Below are 24,563 nucleotides of genomic sequence, written 5' to 3'. Positions count from 1 at the left end.
CAGATGATTACGTGGCCAATCACGGCACGTGGCGCCGCTCGTGCATTCGCAGTGGGTTCCCAGCTGGGTGCCCACAGTTACAATGCCGGCGCCCCCGAACAGAGGGGGAGACGAGCGGGGCTTCGATCCCCCACTTTGCTGGACCCTGGTACAGGTAAGTGTCGGTGGCAGTATTTGTAGCTGCTGACTTTTATTTTATTTTTTTTAACCGGGAACACCTCTTTAAGCTCCTTTTACATGCTCTTTTTCTTCCTTGATGCAGTAGCTCTCAGCTCAGCATTTGAGAGTTCACTCCTGTGATGGTGAACAGTATCACTAGGCTTCTCTTAGCAATGTCCTAGAAGTTTTGCAGTCAGGCTTTATGAGGTACATAAAGGGACTACACCCACAGCAAGAACATTATTTAACTTTAGTCAGAGCTGCACACCTTGTTTTTATCTGCAGACACCCTTTAACAGCATAGGCAGTTTTTAAAAGGTGAACTAACCCTTTTAACTACAGTATATTTTAGTCTCAAAAGATAAGGATCCTTATCCTTTTAAATCAAGGATAAGGATCTTTATATAAGCCATGTGACTGCAATTTTCCAGTTTCCTTGTACTCAATTAAAAATAACTCACTTTTTTTGAAAAAAGGTATCTTTCTCCTTATGTATTAGCTTTGTGAAATGAACATATTGTGTGATAAATAGTTTTTTAGCATTATAGAAAATCACGTTATGAGATTAAATAAGAGTCAGTCTGCCTAAACCCATTAAGGGGAATTCACTAAGGCTGGAGCAGATGTGCATGGCAACCAATCGGCCTTGAGCTTTGAAGTGTACGTTCACCCTTACAGAAAATCTTTAAGGTGACCTTACACTGGATCCCAATACCTCCTGGTCTCGATGTACTGTAGTCCCATGATTCTGCTCTGTTAGGGACCGGAGTGCCGCTTCATTAGGTTCAGGGATTTGAAAGCTCTTGGCTTTCCCTCCTCTCAGTGCTGATAGGGTGGACTAGATGGATTCTGATTGGTCAGTGCCGCCCATGTGACATTACTGACCAATTAGAATGTCTCTTGTCCATAAACTCTGATAGGTATTGAAAGCAGATTAAACCACTAGGATTTAAAATCCCCGGGCGGGTGGAGTGTCTTTCGGTCCCTGACCGAACCAGATTTTGGAACTACAGTACAGCAGTACCTGGAGGGATGGGGAAGGTGTCCAGTGTAAGGTCACCTTATAAATTTTCTGTGAAGGGAAATTTACATTTTAAAGTGGAACTTTAGTTAGAAAATGAAGGCCTACTAGATCACTTCAGGCTGGCCCCTTTTGCAGGTATAGCTGTGTAAAACATTAAAAATAAGTACCTATACTGTTTAAAATCCAGTGATACACTATTTCAACCTGCTCTGCACATGCGCATTTGCTCTCCATTTTTGGCATTCCGCTGAGCCAGTAAAGGCCTTCTGCTCAGGGGCTCTAAGCTTCAGAAAAATGGCAGCCTCCGGTAAGAAGAAACAGGAGCAACAATGAAGGCAATTTACAACACCCATTAATTTTGGTAGCATATTTACTATTGTGGAAGGTATGTTCCTTGATAAAAAAAAAGGTTGTTATTGGTAAAGTTCTGCTATCATTTTCAAAGCTTAGATGAACAAGCTAAAGTTTGGCAACCAATCTCAGCTTCTGACATTTATGCTCCAGATTCTGTCTGCTCCAGGTTTAGCAAACTTTCCCCATTACATTTTGCTAACATGGGCCCTTCAGTTATAATAAAGTGTGGTGCTGGACTAGGCCTATTCTGTCTTTCCACAAATTCACAGATTTAATACTCTGTGAAACGTATTGATTTACACAAAGCCAACATGTTCTGCAGTGCTATACAATGTAAGGGAATATAGAACTATAATCTAAATACACAAACCTCCTTTGTGTGGGTTTTTATGTGGTCTAATGGCCTAGTTACAAGCAACACACCTGGTTTGACCATCAGTTTAGACTTCTCTAGGGCAGTGTGACATTCTTTTGAGGCTCTTTCAAATGTGCAGCCGGGAGGTAGTAAAGGCAGGAGGTTAAGCTGTGGTTTTACCACCCCTGATAGCCCACCTCAACAGGAACATGGAGCCGCTCAGAGCTGCACATATGCCATGGCCACAGCAGAAATGTAAACTCTGTCACGTTTGGCAGGCAATACCACTGCCAAATGCAACCCATTCAAGTTAATATAACTATGGTACAATTATAGAGTTTAAAAATCGGCAGTGAGGAGGTGGCATTTCTCTGCCCTCTGAAAAGTGATGTACTGCGCATCAGTTTTTGTTGTGGAGGGTGACCAGAGCTTCTGCAGGTCTGAATGAGATTGTAGAGTTGGATAATCGGTGCTTCTAACTGCCACAAATGGTCATTGTCAAATAGAGATTTCTAGGCTGTTGCAAAGTCTTCATGTTAGTGGGCGCATTTTTTTCTATTTCAGTAGAGAACAATACAATACCCCCTGAGCCAGCAAGGTCCTAGTGCTTCAGCAATGCATCAGCTCCAACAAGACTAAAGGTCCGTAAAGGCGATATGAAAATCGGAAGTAAAATTTTATCCGAACGATCTGCTGGTTTTCGGATCATTAGTATGGTGCTCAACAGCCAATTTCCGGTTTTTCATCAGACAAAAGCTGGATGTGCAGACTGTAAAATGTTTGTCGGGTGTGAATTTAATGTCCGATTTTCGTTTAATCAGTGTGGTTTTTGTCCAAAAAAAAATCGTAAGAGCAAGACTGCATATGCTCAGAAATGTAAGGATACACACAAAACTATTCAGCACATGACGTCACTTCTGATGTTATATTCTGTTGTATGAGAATTTTCGTATGGTGAGTAACCTCTTCACTTTCGACATGAGACTAGCATGCCACAAAAAAACGGACGAACCGTCGCCAAAAAATCTGATCGTGTGTATGAGGCTTTATGCCCCATACACACGATGAGGTTATAGGACGAACGATCGTCCGTTTTTTATTGCATGCTAATCTCAGATCGAATCTGATGAGTTTACTAAAGTCACGAAAATTCCCGCACGACAGAAAAAAAATTCGGAAGTGATGTCATGCGTTGTAATGCATTTGTATTGCATTTTTGAACGATAGCTGTACTGATTAAATGAAAATCGTACGATCTGGCATCGTACGAAAAAAAATTCCGTGCATGTCCGATAATAATAATATCGGATGAACTGTCCTGATTGGCTCTCGGAAGCTCGAATGATCCGATTATTGTACGATCGATTCGAAAGCGGTATTTTCCATGCGATTTTCTGATTGTGTGTACGGGCATTAGTCTCACTATCTGCTCTTATGGCCATACTTTTGTCCATCTCATTTACATTAGTTTTTTGGGCACGGAAGTTTTTCCATCTTTAATTTCAGAACAGAGACTTTGGCATAGTTTTTTTTTATTTTTTTGCTGAGGCTCATTACACCCACAAAGGCTATCACACCTGAAAATGAATAGTTACTGACCCCTCACCTCAACATCTCTTAACCACAGCAATAACCTTTGTAAAATGACCTCACACAAGATTTGATCTCCTGAATTTCATGTGAAGTTAACTGTCTTCTTCATATCCACCTTTCAGGCACATGCAGCTTGTTATGTAATCCTGAACCATGAGTGCACGTTTGGAAGATTAAGAAATATGGTACTTCCGCCAAACTGTGTTCACTTACAGTCTCGCAACTTTAGTAAACTGCAGTGCTTCAGAATATCGGAGAATCTTCAAACAGAGCCAGGTTTGTATTCATCTGCCTTGTTCTTGGTTTTAAAAATGGTTTGGTGCCGTAATCCTATTCTGGCAGTGCTCTTTTCATTCACTTTCATGAGTTTATACGTTTTATAAGTCAGTTTATTAAAAAAGAAAGGTTCTGACATTTCCGCTCCCTGGTACAAGGCTAAAATCGGAATATAAAATGTTATGAAGATTTTTATTTTTATATTTTAATGCAGTGTATTAAATTGTTAAAAATTAGAAAGAAACTTGTGATGCTGAGACACAACATGAAATGGGTGGTAATCCTTGCTTTATAAGAGAGGTCAAACTAAGCTCGACAGCGGCTTATTTTACTTTCTTTTATTTTTATTTTTTATAGGAAACGTATTATCTTTGTTTTTAATGAAATTCTATAGTATTTTAACACATGCGCAATCAGCCATACATTTATTACCATCCATCTAATACTGTGTAGGTCCCCCTTTTTGCCGTCAAAACAGCCCTGATCTGTTGCGGCATGGACACCACTAGATGGGTATGTTGTAATATATTTTGCCAAGCTGTCAGTAGCAGATCCTTTGGCTGTAACCCAACTTGGAAAAAAAAAAGAAAAAACTAACACCTGCAAGACAAAGGCATAAGGAGCTAATATGCATAGCATACTAGCTCATTATGTAATACCCACCTGAGATCGAAGCCCAAGCCACGGTGCCTGTACCCAGCACCGGGCGGCGACATTTCTCCCCGGGGTGTATCGCGGCTCCGGCGTTGTGATTGGTTGGAGCCGCGATGACCTCACTACTGCGCATGTGCGTGGGAGCCGCCAGTAACGGCACCTTTACTGAAGCAAATGGCACGTATATGCAATTGCCTCCGTGTGACGTCGGCACATGCAGATACAGGGGATATCTCCTAAACCAGGGATATGCAATTAGTGGACCTCCAGCTGTTGCTAAACTCCAAGTCCCATCATGCTTCTGCCTCTGGCTGTCATGCTTGTGGCTCTAAGAGTCTTACTATGCCTCATGGGAATTGTAGTTCTGCAACAGCTGGAGGTCCGCTAATTGCATATCCCTTACTTATGCCAGATTCAGGTTTAGAAGATACCTGGGGTAGCTACAGGTAAGCCTTATTATAGGCTTACCTGTAGCAAAAAGTGGATTGTAAGGGTTTACAACCACTTTCAATCCTGTAAGTTGTGCAGTTGGGCCTATGTGGATTGGATTTATTTTTCCAGGACATCCTATTGTTCGATTGTATTAAAATCTGGAGAATTTGGAGGCCAAATCAATACCTTAAGCTCGTTGAATATATCAAACAATTCTTCAGCCATTTATGCAGTGTGGCAGGGTGCATTATCCTGCTGAAAGAGGCCACTGCCATCAGGGAATACTGTTTCAATGAAGGGGTGTACTTGGTCACCAACAATGTATAGGTTGGTATAATGTGTCAAAATAACATCCACAATGATGGCAGGACCCAAGGTCTCCCAGCAGATCATTACCCAAAGCATGACACTGCCTTTGCTGGCTTACCGACTTCCCATATTGTATTCTGGTGCAATTTCTTCCCCAGGTAAGCGACACACACGCACACCCAGCCATCCACATGATGTAAAAGAAAATATGATTCATTAGACCCAGCTACCTTTGTTTTTTGCTTTGTGGTCCAGTTCTGGTGCCCATTATAGGCGCTCCTGGCTGTGGACACTGGTCAGCATGGGGGCACCTTGACCAGTCTGAGGCAACGCAGCCCCAAACACAACAAACTGCAATGCCCATTTTTTTTTCTGGTTCCAACACATCAACTTTGTGGAGAACATGTTTACTTGCTGCCTAATATATACCCAGACTTTCCATGCCATTGTAATGAGATAATCAATGTTCATTTAACCCCTCAGTGGTCATAAAGTTATGGCTGATCGGTGTTTGTGTGTATATGTGTGTGTGTGTATATGTGTATATATATATATATATATAAAATATATAAATGCCCTAAAAAACAGGCACAGGGCAGGAGGAGCTATTTTCCCATTGAATCACTGCAACCACAGAGGAAACCATATACCAAGAAATATATATACCTATATATATATATATATATATATATATATATATATATAGCCACAGAACTATTTATTGGAGGACTTTGAAATTTATATTTTAGTTTTTTGGTACATTAGTCACTGGAATTGTAGTGGGAATTGTTTTTAGAAGTTTTAGAGTACTGCTATAACACTTTTTATTTTATTTAATAAATATAACACCAATTTTTAGATATGTAGATACAGGAAAGCTTGTATTTTGTTTTACTTGATTTGAAAAATGTGTCCACCTAAATATATAATTTGCATAGTTAATGTTGGGTTCTGTTCATAGGCGTGCACAGCTTATTGCATTCGTTTGTGCACCCCAAAGCTCAAACACACGTGCGTGTGTATATATGTGTATATATGTGTATATATATATATATATATATATATATATATATATATATATATATATATATATATATATAATAAAATGGAGAGAGAGATATATATAGATATACACTAAATTACCAGAAGTATTGGGACGCCGACTTTAATGGCATCCCAGTCTTAGTCCGTAGGGTTCCATATTGCGTTTGCCCACCCTTTTCAGCTATTACCACTTCAACTCTTCTGGGAAGGCTGTCCACAAGGTTTAGGAGTGTGTCTATGGGAATGTTTGACCATTCTTCCAGAAGCACATTTGTGAGGTCAGGCATTGATATTGGATGAGAAGGCCTGGCTCGCAGTCTCCACTCTAATGTGAAGGCCAGTGAACTTCCTCCACCCCAAACTCGCTCACCCATGTTTTTATGGACCTTGCTTTGGGTACTGGTCCAAATCATTTCGTGGAGTGGAGATTATGGTGTGGGGTTGTTTTTCAGGGGTTGGGATTGGCCCCTTAGTTCCAGTGAAGGGAAATCTTAAGGCGTCAGCATTAGGGATGGGCCGAACACCCCCCGGTTCAGTTTGTACCAGAACATACTGAACAGGCAAAAAATTTGTCAGAACACACAAAAGTCTATGGAACATGAATAATAATACGTGCTCATTTTAAAGGCTCATATGCAGGTTAGTGTCAAAAAAATTGTTTGGGGACCCGGGTCCTGCCCCAGGGGACATGTATCAATGCAAAAAAAAACTTTTAAAAACTGCCATTTTTTCGGGAGCAGTGATTTTAATAATGCTTAAAGTGAAACACTAAAAGTGAAATATTCCTTTAAATTTCGTACCTGGGGGGTGTCTATATGCCTGTAAAGTGCCGCATTTTTCTCGTGTTTAGAACAGTCCCTGCACAAAATGACATTTCTAAAGAAAAAAAAGTCCTTTAAAAGTACTCTCGGCAATACAGATAAGTCATTGAAAAAAAAGGCATGGAATCCCCCCCAGTCCATTAGCAGGCCCTTTGGGTCTGGTATGCATATTAAGGGGAACCCAGTACCAAAATGTAAAAAAAAAAATTGAGTGGGAGTCCCTCCAAATTCCATACCAGGCCCCTCAGGTCTGGTATAGATATTAAGGGTAACCCTGCGACATTTTTCTTTTTTTTAATAATGGCGTAGGGGTCTCCCTCAAAATCCATACCAGACCCTTCAGGTCTGGTATGGATTTTGAGTGGGACCCTGCGCCAAAATTTAAAAAACAATTGCTCTGGGGTCCCCCCAAAAATCCATACCAGACCCTTATCCGAACACGCAACCTGGCAGGCCGCAGGAAAAGAGGGGGACGAGAGAGTGACCCCCCCCCCCCCGAACCGTACCAGGCCATGTGCCCTCAACATGGGGAGGGTGCTTTGGGGGTAGCCCCCCCAAAGCACCTTATCCCCATGTTGATGGGGACAAGGTCCTCATCCCCACAGCCCTTGCCCGGGGGTTGTGGGAGGGGGGCTTATTGGAATCTAGAAGCCCCCTTTAACAAGGGGACCCCCAGGTCCCAGCCCCTCCCCTGTTTGAAATGGTAACGGGTACTTTGTACCCATATCATTTCACAAAAAAGTGTCAAAATGTAAAAAAAAAAAAACCCCACAAGACTCACTTTGGGACAAGTCCTTTATTAAAAAATAAAAATGTCCCACGAAGTCCATTCATTTTCTTCTCTCGCTCCGCCGACGGACCGGAAAAAAACCCCGTAGGCCACCACCGATCCGCCTCCATGGGAGGCAACCACAGTCTGACACGTCCTCACAAGTGACAGTTGTTATATAACTGAGGGCGGGGCCACGCGGTGACGTACCTGGGTGACCCCGCCCTCCTCAAAGTCACGGGGACTTCCCCATGGTGAGGTTTACGTAACTGGGTGGCCGGCGGAGTGAGAGAAGATGAATGGACTTCGTGGGACATTTTTATTTTCAATTTTTTTTAATAAAGGACTTGTCCCAAAGTGTGTCTTGTGTTTTTTTTTTTTTTAAGTTTTGACACTTTTTTGTGAACTAGTACGGGTACAATTTACCCGTTTCCATTTCATACAGGGAGGGGCTGGGATCTGGGGGCCCCCCCCCCCCTTTGCCTGCATGTTCGGAATAAGGGTCTGGAATGTTTATTTTGGGGGACCCCCACGCCATTTTTTTTTTTTTAATTGGCGTGGGGTTCCCTTTAAAATCCATACCAGACCTGAAGGGTCTTAAGAGCGTTTCTTTTTTCAATCACTTTTATCTGTATTGCTGGGACCGACAATTCATTATAGCCGCGAGTAGTTTTAAATTACTTTTTTTCCTTTAGAAATGTCATTTTGTGCAGGGACTGTTCTAAACACTGGAAATATATGCCATTTTAGAGGCATATTGGAGACACCCCCAGGTACGAAATTTAAAGGAATATTTCACTTTATTGTTTCCCTTTAAGCATTAATAAAATCACTGCTCCCAAAAAAACTGAAGTTTTTAAAACTTTTTTTTTTGCATTGATACATGTCCCCTGGGACAAGACGCAGGTCCCCAAACACTTTTTATGACAATAACTTACATATAAGCCTTTAAAATGAACACTTGATTTTTCATGTTAATGTTCCATAGACTTTAATGGTGTTCCGGTGGCTTTCAAATTTGCCCCAAACACTGCATATTGTTCGTGGTTCACAGAAAATCCGAACAACCAAAGTTCGGCCCGAACTTCTGCTTGGGCCAAACCGTTCACCCATCCCTAGTCAGCATATCAAGACAATTTGGACAATTTCATGCTCCCTTCTTTGTGGGAACAGGTTCATAAAGACATGGACTTAGCAAGGGTGGTGGAAAATGTACTTTAAGTGCAAAAATTCACATTCTAATAATAACTAAAACATATAGAATTAAGTGTAACAATCTAAAAAATGTAATTTCCAAAGTGCTATAATGGTGTGAAACTCCCAACTAAAAAGTTGTTACACTTAGTTAATTATCTGTAGAGGGGTTTCCACCATCCTTGCTAAGTTTAAAAAAGTCTTATTCTCTTTATGATGTCTATTACATGTGACATCACATATCACTGGAATTATTGCACTTAATCTGTATGGCAAATATCTATAGGTGGGATTTCCCCCATCCCTGCTAAATTTAATTTTTTATTTCTTTTTTCAGTTTGATGTGTATTATATGTGATTTTACATATCACCGAGACCGATATTGTGGTAATATAGAAGTTTATTGAGATTTCCATACATTCAAGGGTTCCACCATTTTTGTTAAGTTATTGATTAGTAAGTTAGCTCTACACCTTTTTTTTTTTTTTTTTTTTTTTTTTGGTGTAGCAACAGTGCTTATTGGCAGGCCTTTTACTGAAACGTTTTTATTTTACCTCCAGTAGTTTATTGTAAATAGTGGTGTGGTGATTAACTATTATACTGAAGATCAGCATGTGGCATTAATAAACAGATGGATTTCAGTTGTGCCCCACCAGGCCGGCCTCCCATGGACAATGTGCCTGGCTGCTGAGTTCATCTCCTCATCTCTGCACTCAGTGCACTGATTGGCAGCACTGATAGGAAGCACTTATAGCCAGCACTGATAGGTGACACTAGTAGCACTGATGGGCACTGATTGGCAGCACTGACGGGCACTGATTGGCAGCACTGATGGGCACTGATTGGCAGCACTGACGGGCACTGGTTGGCAGCACTGGTTGGCAGCACTGATGGGCAGCACTGGTGGGCACTGATGGGCAGCACTGGTGGGCACTGGCAGCACAGATGTTCACTGAATGGCAGCACTGATTGGCAGCACTGATAGATGGCACTGATAGGCAACACTGGCAGCACTGATTGGAAGCACTGATTGACACTGATAGGTAGCGTTGGTTGGCACTGATAGGTAGCGTTGGTTGGCACTGACAGATGGCACTGGGCACTGACAGGTGGCAATGACAAGTGGCACTGATTGGCACTGGCAGGTGGCACCGATGGGCGCTGAGACCGATAGGCACTGACTGCACTGATAGGTAGTCCAGTTTCCTGCATGCTTTTTTTAAGTTAAAAGTTTACTTGGTTATTAGATCTTCTACCCACTCGTGTATCAAGCCTAAGCCTGGTCGGCGGTTCAGAAGAAAGTTGTAGAATTTTTTTTTCTCCTTGATGCATTCTTTACATTAAGGTAAAAAAAACCTTCTGTGTTCAGGCCCCTTAAATACTTCTGATTTCAATCCAGCGCTGTTCCCAGGACTGAGCAGCCATTGGCTCCTGCTGATGTCAATCACAGTCTGTGAGGAAAGAGTGGGGGGTAGGGCCAAGCCATGCTGTGTGTGTCAATGGACACACCGAGCTTGGCTTGGGATTGAGCCTACATAAGTGCCCCCCATAGCAAGGTGCTATGGGGGCACTCGGAAGGGGGGAGGAGCCATAAATGCTGATGGGGGACTCCATTGTGGAGAGCAGGTATGACCTGTTTGTAAAAAAAATAGATGTAAAAGTGTTCAGCATAGGTGTAGAAGTGTTCAGCATTTATTTTAATTTTAGGCAGGAAATTTGATTTTATCTTTCCGTACAATTTTATATAACTTGTAGAAATATTGAAATGTTTATTTTGATAGATGAAGACAATGAAACAGATGGAATAACACAAGGATCAGTAAAAGAAACTCCCACATCGAATGATTCAAGTACGTATTGCATAATTATAAGGCTGAAATGCATACTGGAAAAAGTAAGGCGCTACATCATGTCTGTTAATGGTTAAATGAAAAAGGTAACCCTTTCAATTCAATAACCTTTTCTCAGGGAATATGTTAACAATCCAAACTCCACCTGGCTCTCATACAGGGTGCTCATCATAGCTTGAGTGACCGCACTCGCCTACTCATTATAGGGCTTATTGAACCTTACTGGCAGCCGCGTGTGTGCATGCATGTGTTGTTGACCCTGTTACCAAGCCCAAAGCTTCTAAATATAAATGTATGGCACAACAGCTTATTAGCCACATGCTAAAAATATTGGATTGTCTCTTAAAAGGTTGTCTACATGAGTCCTTAAGATCTAATTATCCAGTAATTTTTTTTTTTGGGGAGCGGGTATCTTGTTTTGACAGGTACCTGCTCCCACTTCTGCTCGGATCGCCTTGGTTTTCCTCTCCCCCTTCCTCCCTGCAGTCTTCTGGGACACTTATAATGTGCATTAAATAGCATAGTTGACAAATAGTGTAAATTAAAGTGTAAGTTCACCTAAAAATCTATAAGGTGAACTTACACAGGACCCCCCCCCCCCCCCCTCCAGTCCCGCTGACCTGGAGCACGAACTTACCCTTTAAAGTCCAGTCAGTTTATGAAATCACCACTGTGATCCTGTGACCACTCGCCTCAAACACCCCAACTGCACCCCCTTCAGCTGCAGTGGCTAGGGATTTACAAATGCTGCAGCAGGAGTTATATGCTCTGTCATGGTTGGTGGGTGTAGCATCTGCTAACCATGACCCATTCAAGTGAATTAGGCCACTCTGCAAGTGCCCTGTAACTTTGTGCAATACAGCAAACAAGGGGTTAAAGCAAGCAGCGTTGTGTTGCTTTCTCACCACCTGCTTGGACCCCACAGAAGCATGCAGTTGTGGGGTGCTTGCAGAATAAAAAAAATAAAAATTAATAAAAAAAAATCATTTACTTGAATAGGTCATGATTGGAAGACGGTAGCACCCATCAAAAGCAACAGGGGGCTTAATTCCTGCTGCAGCATGTGTATACCTTTAAAGCAAAAATAGTGCAGCACTGTGATTGTAGCAAAACATGTCCAATAATTGTATATAAAAATCCCACGCAGGACGTACGTACACCACCACGCATGTGCGGTTGTGATCCGGCCATTTCCACTTCTGGATGTTGAAGTTTTTATATGTTTGACATGCCAACCAATGCCTGTATTTTATGCTGAAAATGTAAGTGCACCTACAATTGTTTTAATACAATTTTAGTTTATACGGTATCCCTCTATGTTGGCAATCTGTTTATCTTTAATGCTGTGACTTTTACTGGAGCTGATTACCCCTCATGGAAGCACTTCCTGGTTTTATCTGATGCTGATCTCCCCTTACCTCTGTGGCTGGTGAGCCAGTGTGAGCCAGTGTGGTTTGCTGACCACTTTAATAAGGGGACACATGAGATCTGGTAAGCAGGATTTGAGTTTGAGAGGTGTCACTGAGTCTATTTCTAGTCTGGTTGTGGGACTATCATTTTGATTGGATTTTAGGATTTTTATATACTATTATTGGACATTTTTGGCTACAATCACAGCTCAGCACTATTTTTGTTTTATATTTGTTGGTTTTTTTGAATTGTGGACACAGTATTCAGCAGCTTTTTGAGTTTTATTCTGGCTCAAGCATGTTATACTTTCCTCCACTGTGCAGCTCATTTTGCACAGAGTGGCCCCGAACCTGCTCTTCTGGGGTCCCTCGGTGGCTGTATCTGCTTCCCCCCGCAAGTACTTCTCACGTTCATGCGAGCTCCCTCGCATGGTGAGAAGTACTTGTGGGCGCGCTCCCGTGATACAGCCGGCGGATATAGCCCCTCACTGTATCAATCAGCCCTGCCCCCCGACACGCCGTGTCATTGGATGTGATTGACAGCAGCGCGAGCCAATGGCTGCGCTGCTTTCAATCTATCCACTCCAGCCAATCAATGGCTAGGCTGAGCGGCAAAGAGGATGTCAGAGGCGAGCGCAGGACTTTCGAGGGGTCAGGTAAGTAAAACAGGGGGGCTGGGGGGGCCCGACACTGTCAGATGTTTTTTCACCTTAAGGGGGGTGGGGATTGGAGGCGGCAAAACCACAATTCGAACGCACGGTTTTGTGACCCCTCCAACTTTGTGTGAAGGAGCACCAAGGGTTCTGCTGCAGAATGCAACTAAGGGCACATGCGTCGTTATGTTGCCTCCTCACTACCCGATTTAAACCCATCATTGCCGTGCAATGCTTACGAATGCAGCACAGTCGTTTGGCAATTAGAGGTTTAAATCCTGTGTGAGAAGGCAACACTGTGCCTGGTGATCTTTGACTTCTCCCATGTTGTTCAGGTAGAGCTCCACCCCTTTGTTTGCCTACCCCTGGTGTACATGAATATCACCCTGAATTTGCCACATGATAAGATGCAGGTGAGACTTGTACAATTCTGTTCTGCAAAACTATAACAAATCCACCTGTTAAAGCTAAAGCTGGCAGACCAATTATCTTGCTCCAGTCTGTGTGAATCCCAAGCTTGAGAACCGATTGATTCAGCCAGTTCTGAGACTTTTAAAAGTACCGTATTTGCCGGCGTATAAGACGACTGGGCGTATAAGACGACCCCCAACATTTCCAGTTAAAATGTAGTGTTTGGGATATACTCTCCGTATAAGACTACCCCTCTGGTACTGTACTGTAGATACTGCTGTACTGGTATACCGGTAGATATTTTACTGGTACTGTATGTGGTATAACAGCCACCTTACCAGCGATTTGCTTGTTGCTTTAAACAAATCATAGTCCGGTAAGCTCTCCCTGCCTGCCCAGCCCTCCCTGTCTCCAAGACTAATGCAAAACACGCCCCTTTCGCTTGTCTGGCCCGCCCTTGTATCCTATTACCGTACATCTGCCTCTCAGAACTAGCACATGCGCGCCTGCTCCTCTTCGCTCCAGTCCTCAGGAGCGAAAGCTCGTCAGAGAAGAGGTATGGTAATAGGATAGAAGGGCGGGCCAGACGGGTGAAAGAGGCGTGTTTTGCCGCTGTATGTCTTTTTTTTTTTTCCGGCATCCCAGACGCCTGCAGCTTGTAGCTTGCATACAGGGCGGATGTCACGGCGGCTGCGGTATTTTGGAGCTCCCTCCACGGCGATCGCAGAAGTTTCCTATAAGACGACCCCCGGCGTATAAGACGACCCCCGACTTTTGAGAAGATTTTAATGGGTTAAAAAGTCGTCTTATACGCCGGAAAATACGGTACTCAATTTTTCTTCTCTTCTATTCCCTGTTTTCATACGGACGCATACCAGTGGCACTAATAAACAAGTCTGTCTGTAAAAGGGGCATTGGTAGGACTGCAAAATACTTGGGGCTCTGGGTGTAGCCAGATTGTACTGAACAGGCCAAATGCATTAAAGTGGATGGTTAAATAGAACCCCCTCTTACTGTGTACACTGTGCACATATGCCACAGTCTCTGTATTTTAAAAAAACGATTGTACCACTAGTGACACTCTCACAGGTGCACAAAAATAGATAATAAAGAAACTCTTCAATTACAGATATTTTTCAACACACAGAATATAGACCGAGCTAACCCTTTGGCTAAGCCTACCTCAGACTGAAGCTTTATTGAATACTACTTGGCAACCAGCAACTGTTGAAACAATGAACACTTTGTACATCATAGCATATAAAGTTCAGAGGTCAGGACAATCTAATATATAACATAAGTATATAGAGCAGCCTGGAGCATATACAGTGCAACCATAAGAAATGGTTAACATACAAAATGGCATAAACAGTGTGATGGCCAAAACTGTGTAAAGTACAACATAAGCATTTGGTATGCTGGTGTTGGCACTTTACACAAAGTGTGTCCAGCCACAATCACCACAGGTAATTGCTGGCTGTGCGAATAGTCATGAATAGCTGCGGGCCCAGCTATCTGCTCACGGCTATTATTCTCAGCTGCAGGAATCAGTAGATCCTTGTTGTTTGGATTTGTAGCATGGCTAAATGCCATGCAATGTACATTTACCTTAGGCCCTCAGAAAGAAGCTTGTGTATGCCTAAGTCTGGCAAGCAATTTGAAAATCTTGTTAAATTATTTAAAATCAATAATTTCAATGTAAGGTTAATAATCTAAAAGTTGTATTGGTTTCAAACAATTACTTGTCTTGATTTGTCCGGGACTATCTTGATCATCAAATTCTGCCCCAGAGTGGACCATTTAAAGCTTAAAGTGATTGTAAAGTCTATTTTTTTTCCCTATGAAATAATAAACATGTTCTACTTACCTGCTCTGTTGCAGTGGATTTGCACAGAGCAGCCCAGGTCCCCGTCTTCTTGGGACGCTCTTCGGTGCTCCTGGCCCCTCCCTCCTGTTCAGTGCCCCCACAGCAAGCAGCTTGCTATGGGGACACCCAAGCTGAGTCACAGCTCCCTGTGTCCATTCAGACATGGAGACCCGACCTGGCCTCACCCCCTTTCTCCCCTGATTGCTAGCTGACTTTTATTGACAGCAGTGGGAGCTAATGCTGTCAGATATTCATGGACATCGCTGGACAGAGAGTGGGCTCAGGTAAGTATTTGGGGGGGGGGGGGCGACTGCTACACACAGAAGGGTTTTTATCTTAATGCATGGAATGCATTAAAATAAAACCTTCTACCTTTACAACCGCTTTAAGAATTCACTAAGAATCTCAAAAAAAATTTGCGGGATATTCAGGGAAAGATCGCACAAATTTAACCTTAATGGGAGGTGTGCCTGAAAAAAGCCTTAACTGTTCAAAAAGAACATTATAGATAGACTAGATCCCCATTAAACATATATCCAAAGACAAGACCTTCTGGAAAAGTGCAGTAATAATTAATATTATTATTATTACTGTTGCTAGTTTAACCATGTAATAACTCTACTTTGCATTGGATAGACAAATCAGCAGCAAAAAGTAGTATAAATCATTAGTAAACTCGAATTACATGCTAGGCATACTCACGCCAAAAACACTTATTCCAGTGAAGTCTACGGAACAACTGTAATATATGAAATTTCGAAAGCATTTCACCCTTCAAAGTCTAAATTCTAAAGTCATATCTTTCTTGTTTATATATCAAACTAAAAAAAATCAGTCTTCTGTTTTTTTTTTTTTGCACTTTACTTAATAACTGAAATGATATTTTGTTGTATATAATTTTATAATTGGTGTGTAAATGCATATGTCAAATCTGTGTCACCAGCACCTAAGTAATAAGATACAAGGGTTGGAGAAAAATATGGCAACACTACATGATTTGCAGATGTGAAAGTGACGACTTGTTTCGCGTTGAAAGCAGAAGTGATGTAACATTTTTTTACTTTTGCTGTGTGATGAGACACCTAGCTAACAGGTGGGAGTCCTCACTTTTGTCATTCACTGCATGTGCTGCTAGTGATACAGAGTAATATCAGAGCTTACTGGATTTCAAAGAGGTCAAATTGTTGGTGCCTGCTTAGCTGGTTATGATAGCATATACAGTTTCTGGGAAAATATTGTCTGATAAGCATGGCTGACATGATCAAATGACTGAAAAAGACAAAAGGCCATTGTGCAGGATTGTGACCTGGATTTTGCATGAAGAATGGTATCCGATTCCATTATCTATCATCCAAGACACATATTTGTCATTTCCTAGGAGAATTCAAGATGTCTTGGATGGAAAAGGCGGTCCAACACTATATTCGATAACATAGTCAGATTGTAAAAAAGTCCATCTAGGTCAACCAAAAAATCATACAATCCCATATACACAATCCTTCACCTACAGTTGATCCATAGGAAGGCATAAACTCCCAGCAAAGCATGCTCCAATTTGCTACAGCAGGGGAAAAAATTCCTTCCTGATCCCCCGAGAGGCAATAGAATTTTCCCTGGATCAATTTTACCTATAAATGTTAATACCCAGTTATATTATGTACATTTAGGAAAGAATCCAGGCCTTTTTTAAAGCAATCTACTGAGCTTGCCACCACCTCTGGAGGGATTCTATTGCACAGTTTCACAGCTCTAAGCCCTTGTACACACGGTCGGAGATTCCGACGGAATGTTTCCTATCGGACCGTTTTGTCGGATATTCCGACTGTGTGTGGTCTGCATCTGACTGTTTCCATCGGAATATCTGACGGACCAACTTTTCCAACTTGCCGGTAAAATTTTCCGACAAAATACTCCGATTGGACATACTCCGATCATGTGTAGCCTACTCCGACGGACAAAGTTCCACGCATGCTCAGATCAAATTCCTAGACCAAAGCTATTGGCTACTAGCCTGAATGTAGTCCCGTCATAACGAAATAACGTCATCACGTTAGAAAATCCGATTGTACATAACAACTTAGTCCGACCGTGTGTATGCAACATCACTTCCGGACCTCTTCCGGAATTAATCAGTCGGAATAACTCAGACGGATTTGGTTGTCGGAATCTCCGACCGTGTGTGCAAGGGCTTAGTGTCAAGAAACCTTTCCGTATTTGGAGATTAAATCTTTTTTTCCTCTAGACGTAAAGAGAATAACTCAACATCAAGTTCACTATATGGACCACTTATATATTTGTACATGTTGGTCATATGCCTCTTAATTGCCTCTTCTCAAGAGAAAATACATTCAGTTCCTCTAATCTTTCCTTGTAGCTGAGCTTCTCCATGCCTCTTATCAGTTTGGTTGCCTTCTTTAGTTCCCCGATATCCTTTTTGAGAACTGGTGCCCAAAACTGAACTGCATATTCCAAATGAGGTCTTGCTAATGATTTGTGCAGGGGCAAACTTCTTTCTCTCTCTCGCGCTCTCTCGAGTCCATACCTCTCTTAAAGGGGTTGTAAAGTTATTAATTTTTTTTTTTTTTTATAAATAACAAACATGTTATACTTGCCTCCACTGTGCAGCTCGTTTTGCACAGAGTGGCCCCAAGCCTGCTCTTCTGGGGTCCCTTGGCGGCTGTCTCTGCTTCCCCCCGCAAGTACTTCTCACATTCATGCGAGCTCCCTCCTTGGTGAGAAGCACTTGCGGATGCGCTCCCGTTATACAGTTGGCGGTTGTAGCCGCTTACTGTATCACTCAGCCCTGCCCCCAGCGTGCCGCGTCATTGGATGTGATTTACAGCAGCGCGAGCCAATGGCTGCGCTGCTTTCAATCCATCCACTCTAGCCAATCAGCGGCCAGCCTAAGTGGCAAAGAGGATGTCGGAAGGCGAGCGCGGGACTTCGAGGGGTCAGATAAGTAAAACGGGGGGGGGGGCTGGGGGAGCCGGCGCTGTCTGATGTTTTTTCACCTTAATGCATAGAATGCATTAAGGTGAAAAAATATTTACCTTTACAACCCCTTTAATACAAGAAATTACTTTGCTTGCTTTGGAAACCACAGCTTGGCATTGCGTGCCATCATGGAGCTTCTGATCTACTAAAACCCCCAGATTCTTCTCCACTATTGATTCCCCCAGTTGTTCTCCCCCCAAGTATGTATGATACATGCATATTCTTATGCCATGTACACACGACCGGACTTTCCGGCAGACTAGGTCCGACGGTCTTCCTGACTGACTTTTTAGCGGAGTTCCGACGGACTTTCTGAACGAACAGTCTTGGCCACACACAATCACAACAAAGGTTGACGCATTCGAACGTGATGACGTACGACCGGACTAGAATAAGGAAGTTCATAGCCAGTAGCCAAAAGTAGCCCTAGTGTCGGTTTTCGTCCGTCGGACTAGTATACAGACGAACGGATTTTGCGACTGGACTCGAGTCAGTCGGAAAGATTTGAAACATGTTCTAAATCTAAAGTCCGTCTGATTTTTAGACAGCAAAGGTCCAATGAAGCCCACACACGATCCAAATGTCTGGCGGATTCGTTCTGTCGTACCTTTGTTGTCGAAAAAAGTCAGGTCGTGTGTACACGGCATTAGCCCCCAAATGCATAACTTAACATTTTATCAACATTAAACCTCATTTGCCACTTAGTTGCCCATTTAGACAGAGCATTGAGGTTGGCTTGTAAATTGGAGACATCCCGTAAGGACGTTAATCCACCGCATAACTTGGTGTCACCTGCAAAGACAGAAATTATACTTTTAATCCCAGACCCAATATCATTTATAAAGATTTTAAAAAGTAAGGGTCCCAACACTGAAACTTGGGAAAGGTAAGTATGACGAAAAAATACAATTTATTTATTTTTCTTCTTAACCATTAGCCGACCAGCTGCCGTCGTCATACTGAAGCAGGTTGGCTCGTTTGCGCAAATCGCCATAGGTGTACGTTGGAACCTTTGAGGGCGATAGCAGGCACGGGACTCTATGCACATGGCCAGCAGCCGCGATGTCCACCGGCCACCCGCAATCACGACACGAGAGCCAGAATAGGAATGTGTGTATGTAAATGCACAAATCCCCGTTCTGACAGGAGAGGAATGAATGAATGAATGAAATACTTATATAGCGCACAATGCGAACTGAATCGCCTCTAGGCGCTGTGGCGAGCTTTGATCATCTGCTAAAAGAGGAAGGTCTTGAGTTTTTTCCTAAAAGCCAGGTGATTTTCTTCCAGGCGGATGTTGATTGGTAGAGCATTCCATAGCCGAGGCCCTTGGACAGCGAATCTCCGATCCCCCTTGGATTTATACCGGGCTTTGGGCACGAGGAGGAGGTTTTTGTTGGCTGATCGAAGACTGCGGTTTGGTGTGTAATGATTTATTTTCTCCATTAGGTATTGCGGAGCTTCTCTATGCACGCATTTGTGGGTGAGGCAAAGGGTCTTGAACGTGATCCGATTTTTTACGGTTAGCCAATGTAAGCTCCTCAGTGAAGGAGAAATGGATTCCCAGGGTTTTTTTCCTGTTATCAGCCTTGCCGCTGTGTTTTGGATCAGTTGTAATCGCGCAAGTTGATATTGTGGTAATCCTATGTAAAGCGAGTTTGCGTAGTCCAGTCGTGAATTAATGATTGTTCCAACTACCACTGCTTTGTCATTCTTTGGGATAAAAGGGATGAGTCTGCGAAGCATGCGCAGCAGATGGTGAGATCGACTGACTACTGCTCCTATTTGCGCATCCATTGACATTTGTGCGTCTAAAATAACCCCGAGACTCTTCGCTTTGGTCTTTGGGGAGATAGTCTGCCCAAAGACGGTTGGTGGAGACCAGGAGGTTTTGGTTGCGGGCTTATGATTTTGGTGTAAGATAAGAAGCTCTGTCTTTGATTGGTTCAGCTGGAGGGAGTTGGTGGTCATCCAGTCCTCTATTGATTTGAGGCAGTTTTCAAGTTGTTGTTGGTGATCTTTTTTTCCATTGATCCGGAAATAAAGTTGCGTGTCATCAGCGTAAGAGTGGAAGCAGAGATCTGAGCATCTGATGATTTGAAGGAGTGGGCGAATGTAAATGTTGAAGAGAACGGGTGACAACGGAGAGCCTTGGGGGACTCCGCAGGTGACTGCCCGAGTTTCGGAGAGAAATTTTCCTAGTTTCACTGTCTGTGACCGATTTCCTAGGAAGGACGCGAACCAATGGAGATCTATGTCTTGGACTCCGGCTACTTCTGTGAGGCGGACGAGTAGAGTATTGTGATCTACTGTATCAAACGCTGCACTTAGGTCTAGCAGTACGAGGAGACACGGCTCTCCGTCATCTGCCGCTTCGAGGGCGTCATCCCAAATCTTGAGGAGAGCTGTTTCTGTTCCATGACCCGGGCGGAAGCCTGATTGCAGCGGGTCCAGGAGTTTGTGAGTATCCAGGTGAAGTTGTAGCTGATGTACTACAGCTTTCTCCATGATCTTAGAAATGGTGTTGAGGCTTGTAATTGGCCTACGGTTGTTTGGATCCTGAGGGTCCAGGTTTGGTTTCTTGAGTAGAGGTTTGACGATGCCTTGTTTGAGGATGCTGGGAACAATCCCTTCGTGGAATGATCGGTTTATGAGGTGGGTTATGGTTGGAGCCACGATGTCGGAGCATTCTTTCAGTAGTTTTGTGGGGATGATGTCAATAGGTGAGGTACTGTCACGCAGTTTATTAATGATGTTTTTTGCGGTGTCTACGGTAATTGGGGATAGTGAAAATTTTGGCGGTTGCGGTATGTTGGTGCGGACATCCTCTTTATGTATTTGCTGACTGAGGTTGGATGTTTTCTTCTGACAAATTGTTTCCCTGATGGTTTTGACTTTATCGATGAAAAAATCAGACAGTTTGTCACAGTAATCCTGGGATTCGCTTTCTGGGGGTTCTAGGCACACCGGATTCATTGATTGATTAACCAGTTTAAACAGTTCCCGTGGTTGGTTTGCGGCCGTTGAGATTGTATATGAGAAGTGGTCCTTTTTGGCTTTGAAGATTGCTTTCCGATAATTCTCTGTCAGACCTTTGTAGTTAAATAGGTTTTCCTCGGTGGGATTTCTTCTCCATGTTCTTTCCGCTCTTCTGCGTTCTTGCTTTAGTACGGAGAGGGAGCTATTAAACCATCCAGCATTTTTCTTCCTGATGAGAGCCCTGCGTTTTGGTGCTACCGAGTCTGCTGATTGCAGTAATGCCTTGTTCAGGGAGTTGAGTGTTTCCTCCGTAGAGTGGTTTAAGGTTATTGTAGATATTTTTTTGGACAGAGTGGTTTTGAAGGCTTCGGAGTACAGTTTTTTATGCGATCTGGTCCAGTGCGTTGTTACAGGTTTCCGTTTTGCGTTGGTGATGTTGGTAGTGATTTTGAATTTGATGGCGTGATGATCCGTCCATGGCAGAGTTATGTTGTCGAGTATGTTGACGTCGATGTTCTGTTTGAAAATGAGGTCCAGGGTGTGTCCTGACCCATGTGTGGGAGTCTTTATCAGTTGCTGTAGACCCAGTTCTTCTAGTTGATTGATGCAGGCAGTCGCGATGGGGTCTTTAGGCTCGTTTGCCCAAAGGTTGAAATCTCCGAGTGCCAGGAAATTTTTGAATTTTAGGGTGTGCATTGCAAAGGATTCCGTGAGGGGTGAAAGAAGATTGGACTTTGGTCCCGGTGGTCTGTAGCACAGTAGTATATGAGTGGTGTCATGGGGTGTTGGTTGAAAATGTAGCGTCAGGGTTTCCATAAAAGACACTGGGTTCTGAGATGATGGTTTAGTGAGATCCAGGTGACCTTTAAAGATCACTGCTAGGCCTCCTCCTTTTTTCCCTATCCGGTGTTCGGTTAGGATCCTGTAGTTTTCCGGCACCAATTCGGTGAGGATGGTGTTGCAGTCAGAGGTTAACCAGCTTTCGGTGATGAAGAGGCAGTCTACATTGTTCTCGATGATGAAGTCGTGTACTTCCAGTCTATGTTTGACTGCAGACCTGGCGTTAATCAAGGCGCAATCTAATTGTAGTGGTCGAGTAGATGTCTTCCTGTGGTTGGGAGCTGCTTGTCGTCCGGTTTTTAATAGTTGTTCTCTTTGAAGTATTTTTTGTATGGAAGATGGCAATGTGGTGTTGATGTTCCTTAGTCTGTGCAGAACTTCAGCTGAGTATTTGAAGTAGCACATGGTTTGTGGATGCTGTTGATGGTACTATGGGCCTAAGATTATGATCCTGATCAGGGTATTGATCCTGAGGTGGGGCTAGGTATCAGACTTGCCGCCGTGCTTGAGGCTATTAGCGCGCAAGTTGATCAGGGGATGCCTATATGGATGCGGAAGGAGTTGTTGTATTCGGTTGCTGGCTGTTCCAGCTGCCTTTACTTAAGGTGGAGGTCTCCGCTTAGAAAAGAAGTCTGGCTGTGATCTGGAATAGTCGTCCTAGGATAGCGTAAAAAATGGAAAGGAGGCCGGAGGTAGGGGTAGGCTAACCTATGGTTGTTCCAGAGGAAGGCAAAAAACCCCCTGACAGTAGCAGCCAAATGCACCAGTGGGGCAAAAATTCCTTCCTGATCCCCGTAGGCGGTCGGACAGAGTCCCTGGAACAATCACTGGGGGGGGGGGGGGGGGGGAGTGGAGGTGCGAGCTTACCTGGCTGCGGTTGTCCCCTTAAAACACTCTGATCCGGTGAATCTGGCTTGCTGTCAGCCTGACATTTCTGGAGAGCTGTCTGGTTGCCCCTTGCAGTGGGATCTTTAAAATGGAGGGGAGGATGGATGTAGGATAGAGGTTAGAGACTCCTGTCTTAACTCCTGTTTTCAACTCCTGGTTATTAACTCTCCACTTTAGTTCAAAAAAATCCACTTATGTTCAGAAAATCCACATGCAAGCCACAATCAGGGAGCAAGCTCAAGGGGGAGTTTGTATAACTACCTTTATACACCTGTGAACAATTAACCCCTCCCCTAATTTGGGAGGAAGAAAGAAGGGAGAAAAAAAAATGCTGTTTAAAAAGTGTCAGCAAAAAAGGTCTTTTAAAAACTGCTAGCAAATGTATCAAATAAAGGAGGGGAGAAAATAAAACTAGTAGGAGACAGATCGCTGCTCCTACTAATCAGGAGCAGCGATCTGTCTCCTCCTCTAGTCAGTCCTATCCCCCACAGTTAGAAACACATTTAACCCCTTGATCTCCCCCTAGTGTTAACCTTTTCCATACAAGTGACATTTACACAGTAATCAATGCATTTTTATAAGCACTGATTGCTGTATAAATGTCAGTGTCAAGTGCCCGATCTGTCCGCTGCAATGTCGCAGTCCTGCTAAAAATTCAAGATTGCTGCCATTACTAGTAGAAAAAAAAATTACAAAATGCCATAAATCTATCCCCTTTTTTGTAGACGCTATAACTTTTGCACGAACCAATCCATATATGCTTGTTGTGTGTTTTTTTTTATTTTTTTATTTTTTAACAAAAATCTGTAGAAGAATATATATTGGCAAAAACTGATGACGAAATTTATTTTTTTACATTTTTGTTTTTTTTTTGGGATATTTTTTATAGCAAAACTTTCAAAATTGCCGCTCTTTTTTTGTTTTATAGCGCAAAAAATAAAAACCACAGAGGTGATCAAATACCACCAAAAAAAGGATGTCCTTTTGTTTGGATACAGCGTCGCATGACCGCACATTTGTTAGTTAAATCGACGCAGTGCTGTATCACAAAAAATGGCCTGATCATTAAGGTGGAAAATCTTCTGGGGCCCGAAGTGGTTAAACAATTTTTTTTTAGATGGGACAGTTCAAAAAGACAGACATAAGACAGGTATTGTGTAGGTTAAAAACGGTATCTGGGATCCACTAGTCAGCCATACTGTCAATTGAAAGGTTAGGTGTAAAGGTGTATCCTCATCACGTTTTATAAGGAGATCATTTTAAATCTAGATGTTTTGAAAAGCTGTTGATATGTTCTCTTTAGATTTTACTAAATCATTAGTTACTATTCCTCCTAATAGCCTTGTAAGCAAGTTGAGAGTGCAAAGTCTAGCATAAAGAACTGACAAGAGGCAGTGAGTCAGGGGAGAAAAGTATAGTTATCAGTGATGTACTATATGTTGATAGGCCCACTGCTCTTAAATATATTTATTAATTATTTGGTAGGAGAAATAGTAATGCTGTTGATGTTTTATGGTAGCACAGAATTATGTTTCATTATTAAAACACAGCAGCATAACATCATATTATGTGGCAACATTTGCGGTAAAACTGCAAATAATTTTAACTCCAAGGTTATGCACTTTGGTAATGGGAATGGAATTGCAGCCTATACATTTACATGCAAGTTTAAAAGCAGCATTCAGTCC

General features: G+C 42.8%; 1 protein-coding gene across 1 annotated transcript in view; it reads left to right on the top strand.

Annotated features, from left to right (window-relative positions):
• DGKQ (diacylglycerol kinase theta) overlaps nucleotides 1–24,563 on the top strand; it is a 257,471-nt gene that overhangs the window by 109,644 nt on the left and 123,264 nt on the right. Inside the window, exons 6-7 of the mRNA XM_077475396.1 lie at nucleotides 3,608–3,761; nucleotides 10,766–10,834. Of these exons, the coding sequence (XP_077331522.1) occupies nucleotides 3,608–3,761; nucleotides 10,766–10,834 (223 nt within the window). The remainder of the gene's footprint in view (nucleotides 1–3,607; nucleotides 3,762–10,765; nucleotides 10,835–24,563) is intronic.

The sequence above is a fragment of the Lithobates pipiens genome, unplaced genomic scaffold (assembly GCF_037356315.1).
Source record: "Lithobates pipiens isolate NorthernLeopardFrog02 unplaced genomic scaffold, aLitPip1_a1.2 Scaffold_13, whole genome shotgun sequence".
NCBI classification, from domain to species: domain Eukaryota; kingdom Metazoa; phylum Chordata; class Amphibia; order Anura; family Ranidae; genus Lithobates; species Lithobates pipiens.
The sequence above is the reverse complement of the archived record's forward strand: the minus strand, read 5'-3'. Positions and strand labels throughout refer to the sequence as shown.